At 37.3% G+C, this 7,062-nt stretch overlaps 1 protein-coding gene across 1 annotated transcript in view; it reads right to left on the bottom strand.

Moving 5' to 3' along the window:
* Nucleotides 1-7,062, bottom strand: part of SHANK2 (SH3 and multiple ankyrin repeat domains 2) — a 39,438-nt gene that overhangs the window by 28,064 nt on the left and 4,312 nt on the right. Inside the window, exons 3-5 of the mRNA XM_008944283.1 lie at nt 6,720-6,800; nt 6,353-6,361; nt 3,587-3,607 (exon numbers count right to left, since the gene is read on the bottom strand). Of these exons, the coding sequence (XP_008942531.1) occupies nt 3,587-3,607; nt 6,353-6,361; nt 6,720-6,800 (111 nt within the window). The remainder of the gene's footprint in view (nt 1-3,586; nt 3,608-6,352; nt 6,362-6,719; nt 6,801-7,062) is intronic.

Below are 7,062 nucleotides of genomic sequence, written 5' to 3'. Positions count from 1 at the left end.
CAGCAGTGAGGGTTACCTGTTAATTTAAGATTCTGTGTCAAAAGTTTCTAATAGGCACATTGCCAGCTAGGTGCCAATTTTTTTTTTTAGTGGAAAATGTAGGGTTAGCATCGCTCTCCTTGAAATGTGCCAATTTTCAACACTTTTCTCTTACAAAGTGTTTTAAAGGCACCCATGTCGTAGGCATGGTCCTGATCCTATTCCTTCTTGCACTGCTGTGGACTCCCAGCAACTTAGACTACAAGTCACACAACCTGTAACCGTGCTACACCAACAAAAAATGGGGCCTGTATTTTTTTCCACACACGTATTTTACAAATTCCACCCAGAGTCACTGCTTTATGCTTGTGGAAAACGACAGCCTGACGACAACCTTTATCTCATTATTCTATTGCTATCTCATTAGAATTTCAAATCTGTAATGCAAATCGATTACTTACAAGGATACCCTTCAAGAATTCTTCGTTCAGCTTGATGCCTTTTGCTCTCATCTTCTAAAATACAGTGTCTGGTGAAGATCAGAAAAGCTTCTTCCTACATAGAAGCACTGCAGATGCTGGGAACTATCAAAGGAGTCGATGCTGTGAGTGCTGTAAAAGTTGCTTTGGTGGCATTTCCATTGTTTCCTGCAGACAAATCTCCATCATCAACTTCACCACAGTGAAATAAAAAAACTATTTTTGAACCCAGACGAGTTTGTGAGAGGTTTCTTCAAACAGAACATAACACTGCAAGCTAAGCCGCTGCTTGGCATTCATTTATATGTATTTGCTCTGCAATTTCATTGTTTCAGATGCCATTAGAATGTGCCACCTTTGAAACAATGGACAACAGGAATGGGATGAAGTGTGGATGCTTATTGCAGACAGAGCTAATAATATTTCTTTTGAATGCCATCAACTGATATTTTTTCTATTCCAATACCGCTAAGACTTGATGCCAGGTAACAACAGCCTGTGGTGATGATATCACAGTTATTCTGGATCTGAGAGGTGGTTCTAGCAGCTAAACTGTTCAAAGGAGGAAAACCCTACATTTGTATTCGGTGCTGTAGCCCCCATCAAAATCCAAAGATCAGCATCAACACATAGAGAGGGATTATTTTCTATTGATTATCGTATCAAATCTACAAACCAACCACCCCCCAGCCCCAGCTCACAACTGACACTTGTGTGACACTGTCAAAGTTATATTTATTAATGCAGAAGAATTATTTACCTGGTCATTCCCATTTCACTATGAAAATTTAACCTGCTCTAACCTTAATTTTGTACTTGTTCTTAGAGGACTTTTATGTTAGGTTTTTAAAATTAAGCATGCTTAGTTCTCACTTAGTTCTTAGTAATCCCACATTACTCAATAAATCAAACCCATTTCCTGGCAGTAATAAAAAAAAAGCTTAAGAGCATGAAACCTCTAAATCACATACCTAGACATTTACAGATCTTAGTTTATGGATGTGTTCCTAAATTAAAATCCTCTATCCACAAGAAGTTATTGCTAAACCAGTCAAAACAAAAAGTAAAGGAAAAACTGCTTCAAGACCAGTTTTTCATGAGCCACATAAACTTTTTATGAGCAGAGTTAAATTTAATTTTTTTAAATATTAATTTTGAATCTCTAATGCTACTTATTTTCTGTAATGATGAAATTTATAACCAATATTTTTTTTCTTTTCATGCTTTCTTTTTAGAGTATTTTCAAATCTTGACTTTAATTTTGCCGCATGAATATTTTGGTTAGTCCTCAGTATTAACAGGCTAACTAGACATTACCTGGAATTATAGTTTAAGTGCTGCCTCTGAAAAATTGCTGCTACAACTAACTCTTACTCTACATGTTGCCATAAACTAGTCATTCAAAAATTCTTGGAAACCTATCGGTCACAACAGAAAAAAGAACACCTTTTCCCCATCCATCCCCAATGTCCCCCAAAATCCAGAAAGTAGTGTCACTACTGACAACACACCCCCTCCAAACAAACATTTTGAGGTTGGATGCAATCTCTCTGAGTCAGGCAACTACAGTAAGTAGGAAGTCAGTGGCACAGATGAAGTCCAGTTTACATTTTAGTAATTTTTGCTATGCAACCACAATAAAATGATAATACTGCCCAACCCACACTGCTTGAACCTAAAGCTTTTATCCCCTTTCTCTTTAGACACAGCCATCCTACCTTCTATCCTGAATATCAAAAATACAGCCTATGTCCATCTCCTATCCTCCCAATAATCCAGAACTGCTCTCAACAGACAACCAACACCACCAGTCAAACAGAAACACAAAAGCCATTACTTTCATCTTAATGCCTTTCTCACCTGTGAGCCAGAAAACTGGATTTTTGGTTGGCAAAAGACTCTACAATAGCAATATAAAGATTTTTTTACGTGCTGCCAAAACTTTTTTTTTTTTTCCCACATAAAAATAGCAGTAGGAATGGGGGTTATTCTGTCATATCATCTGAACAGAGAATGGAAAATACTACTAATTGGACCTGAAAGGAGGTCAGGAAAGAGCAGAAAAATAAAGAATGTAAAAAAACCCCCCATTTTCATCCTTTTCAATGTTAAAAAGCAAAAGCTTCCCTGTTGAGAGAAGACACTGCTGACAGCCTAGCTTTCCTTTCTGTGACACCGAACTTGGCCAAAGAGCAGGACACAGCCTGTTCTCCCTCCTACCAACCAGGGGCTCAGGGAGGTTTGGGCTACAAGACTCTTCCTTGGGCTAGTCGCCATGAAAACGTGTAGATGAGACAGGCCCTGCTCAGGAGAGCTTACAATCTAAGGAAGCAAAATGACAGAACAGGAGTATGGAAAAATACAGCTAAACACAAACAAACTTTGCATACACATATATTGAATTACATTTAGGAAAAATAAAAAAGCTATTCAGATAGCACCACTATTTCTACCTGCCCCTCTGCCTAGCCAACGTTACTTGGATGGTTACTAACAGGGCTTGTAGGGGAAGTGGGTCTTGAGGAGAGATTTCAAGGAGAAGGTAGTGGCCTTATGAATCAGTCCAGGGAGGGCACTCCATGCATACGGGACAGCGTGGAAGATGTTCTAGTGAAAACTGAAAATTGTGCAGAGCAGCATTTCTCCAGGTGAAAAGTTCAAGTGTTGTGTGCAAGATCCCTACCTCCTGAGACAGAGACAGTGTGGTCATGGGAGCAACACTTGGCCATCAGAAAGACAAGTGAAGTCACTAACGTAGGACTACACTGAGGATATGTTACTGGCCACGTGTTCTCTGTGGCTGCCAGTCAGCACAGTAACTGTGAGGAGATGATATGGAAGGGTTTGGAAAAGAGTTGGATACAAAGAAGGGGAAAAAAAGGCAAGATGAAGGAAAGGAGACAAAAGGAAGAAATGTGGGGAATATTTTCAAATGTAGTCTTCTGTTTGAGTTCTTAGTGTGTTTGCAATTTATTAACTAAATAACTAAAAAACATATACAATAATTAATGTACATTTGACACCATAAAATAAACTGGACCATATGCCAACATTTACATTATGTTATTATCCTTCACTATGGAAAGGTGAGAAACAGGTTAAACAAGAGACAAAATGCTTCCCCTTACCCTTCTTCTTCCGTACTGAAGCTTGGAAATAGAAAGGGAATGAACTGTGAATCAATTCTGAAGGTCATTTTTTTTATGCTAAATCCTTTGTCTGTCACTTTGAGCACAAACATTTGTCTTCCATCTAAGAAGTTAGTCTCTCCCTGCTACTCGACTATGCACGTATCTACCAAGCCACAGCAGATAAACAGCTTGCCAGAAGCACGGTTTATCAGGGTTTATAACTTAACTACAAAACATTGAGCCCCTGCAGATATTAGGGATACATGTACAATTATTTATTTTTTCTATATTCTTCTTAAAAAACAGTAATTGGGGCAAATTCTTGATACTGGGGCTTTCAAAGTATGGTAATGGGGCATTTTCCATTCCTTGCAGATTGAGGTGGGAAGGAATCATTAGCACACGTTATCTGCCATATGTTTGGGATAACTCATTTGAGAGAGAAGAACTGAGATGTCTGCTCAGTATTATGGAGAACAGAGGAGCTAAAAATGTCAATAAAACCATTAAGCAGAGTTCAGAGCCAGGCAAAGGAAGTGACTGTAAAGACTGCAAGATGTATAAATTAGAAGAATAAATAAACTATTTCTCCCAGTTTAGCTAGGAGAAATTACAAAAACATTTACTTTAAGGGAGAACAAATGGGGAATTCCTAGTTATCTTTTTCTTCTACTACATAACAAGGGACATTCAATAAAATTAAAGGCATCACATTTAAAAACCAATAAAAAGGAAATACATTTGTACACAGCACATAATTAGCCTGTGGAATTTCTTTGCCACAAGACATTATTGAGACCATGAGTTTCCTCAGTTCAGAAAAAAATATTACACATATATCTTGATGAGAACATCCACAGTGTTCATCTATACATAATTCCTATTTAGTTTGCATATATGTTATGAAACCAAATGTTTATTCATTAGATAGTTTAATGGATATAAAAATGTGGGTGTTCTCATGGTTCATACAGATGTCCAATATATACACATATACATATAAGGATATATAAATTATATATAAATAGACACATATAATCTGTGGTTTATGTCAGAAGACAACTTTAACTGATGATAGTGAGAACACTTTCTCTTTGGAAGCTTGCTCAGTTGTGGTGCAATTTAAGAATTCTTTCTGATCACAGCCCTTTAACAGGACAGATATTAAAATAGCTGACCACAGATGTTATTTATAACAGTAGTCATATTGTTTGCTAGGGTGGCAAATGTTCAGAGTATCATGGAACTGGCATTTACAGTCTTGCTTAGGAAGAAGACATTTCTGCCATGCTCTAGTGTTCCTACAGCTTTATTAGGGGACGTACATTTCTGGAACATAGTTCAGGACTATTCTTCAGAATAGCAAAGTCTTGCCAATGTAATATTTGCCCCAGCTGGATAAAGATATGGATGGGAAATGGGCTTAAAGGTTCAATATGTCCCATAGTTGCTAGTCACAAGAGTTGCAGTGGTTTCTGCCAGCTGATGAGAAGAAACATCAGATCAAATACTACATAACATGAACAGGGGGCTGAGAAAGCTAAAATATGATGGTCTCCACTGCAGAGGTGATATTACTATTAATAATCTATTTTCCCCTGGAAAATACTTCTCTCTGCTCTGAGAACAGTGTCTACTATGTAAGATTGAAAAGAGAAATAGAAGATTATCCTCAGTTTGAAAGTGATTTGCAGAAGGGGATAATGAAGGGGGGGAAAATGGTGTCTAAATATTCCTGTCCCCTTGGGAAAGCTTGTGGATAAATCAGCAAAGTTTAACAGCCACTTAACACTCCATGAAAGGCAAACAAATCAAAACACCTCAACTCCAAATGTGGCTCCAGAAATAATATTTTACTTTTAAATCCTGGAAGAAACTTTATGGAGCATTCACAAACTGTAGAAACTCTTAAACTCCCTAGCACAGAAAAAAAAATCAAATTTTCTGAGATCTGCTAGAACTAAATATTCAGTCTGTTTCATTTTGATCTTCATTTGATGATTATACCCTTGAGAAGACAGTAACCACTTCAGCACCCCTTTGTTGGTAAGAACTCTACTGAAGCTAGGTGACTTGACTCACTAAAGAAGGATGGGAACCATCTGCCACAGGAAACATTGACTTCCAGGGCCAAAAAAGTGGCCACAAGGCTTTGATTCCTTCCAGTTGGCCCATATCAGAAAAAATAATAATTATAAAACTTAAATATTTAAATCAATGTAGGGTTACATGGGAAAATGGTTTTATTGTATGCTAGACCCTATTGCTTTTCAACGGGGGATGTGGTTTGTTTTAATACTCAATTGTCACCAGCTAAAGACACTTTTTTAGTGTAATGGCCATATATAAATATGGACTGGGCTTTTCTCTTTGTATATATGGTCCATTCATAGCATACTACTTAGTCTGGCTGCAGAAATTCTACTTCTCAATGATCTAACAAATTAAAATCAGGAAGAAACCAACAATTACCTTCCTCACTTCGAGAAAATAAATCAAAATTCCCAAAGAATTATGCATCTCTAGAATGTGGATGATCAAGCAAAGGAATCTACAATCCCATTTCTTAATATTAGCAAATAAAAGACTGAATGCTCAATACTTTTATTACCAATAATGAGAAGAACTAAATCTATGTCATGCACAGAAGTCAAAGTGATATCATAATATGCACTTTTTCAGATCAGAATCTAATGAAAACAAGTTGAAGTCGAAGCTGCTTTAACACTGTCAGCTTTTTAAGAACAGCTTCTGGCAGCTTACCTTTATCCACTAAGGAGAGGCCACAGAAATTTAAAATAAAACAATATTAGATGAACTGAAAATTTAGAAAGCAAAGCTAACAAAATACGACACGGCATTACTTTTGAGTAGATGTGCCAAACTTGGATGATGCATAAAAGATATCAAACATTCTCTGGCGTAGCAGGAGAGGCACAAGTTTAAACAGAAATCATTCATGCGACTCATGCAGAGTTGAACTCTCCAAAGATGCAGCATTCTGAAAACCTTTTCTGGTCTACATATTGTAAACAGTGCAGCTCCTTTTACTCAATTTAACATCTATACTTCTAGAGAGAGGTTTACAGTTCTATTATGCCAGCATGCTTGTCAAAAAACACTTTCTTACCAAGCTCTTCAAGCTCTGAGGTCATTGACTTAGACCGCAAGGTCAGTGCAGTGGTTGGAGCTCGCTTAGGAGGTGGTGGGGCTTTGCATTAAACAGAAGAATATACAAGGTAAGTAAAGGCACATCTCTAAGCCACCATGTTCACATACACAACTTTGAATTCATATAAAAGAATACATTAAATAAGGTAATAATAAACACATACATGCAGCGAAAAAAACCCTGGGATGCTTTTCGTGGACTGAATTTCTATACTGTTGCTACTTTTAGGGTATGTTGCTTGACACATCAGCAAGCTTTTATGTAACATAGAAACATTCAAAGCTAAATAACTGTGCACTCC

The sequence above is a fragment of the Merops nubicus genome, unplaced genomic scaffold (genome assembly GCF_000691845.1).
Source record: "Merops nubicus isolate BGI_N331 unplaced genomic scaffold, ASM69184v1 scaffold9107, whole genome shotgun sequence".
NCBI lineage: Eukaryota > Metazoa > Chordata > Aves > Coraciiformes > Meropidae > Merops > Merops nubicus.
Note: the sequence above shows the minus strand (reverse complement) of the source record. Positions and strands in the feature narration are given on the sequence as shown.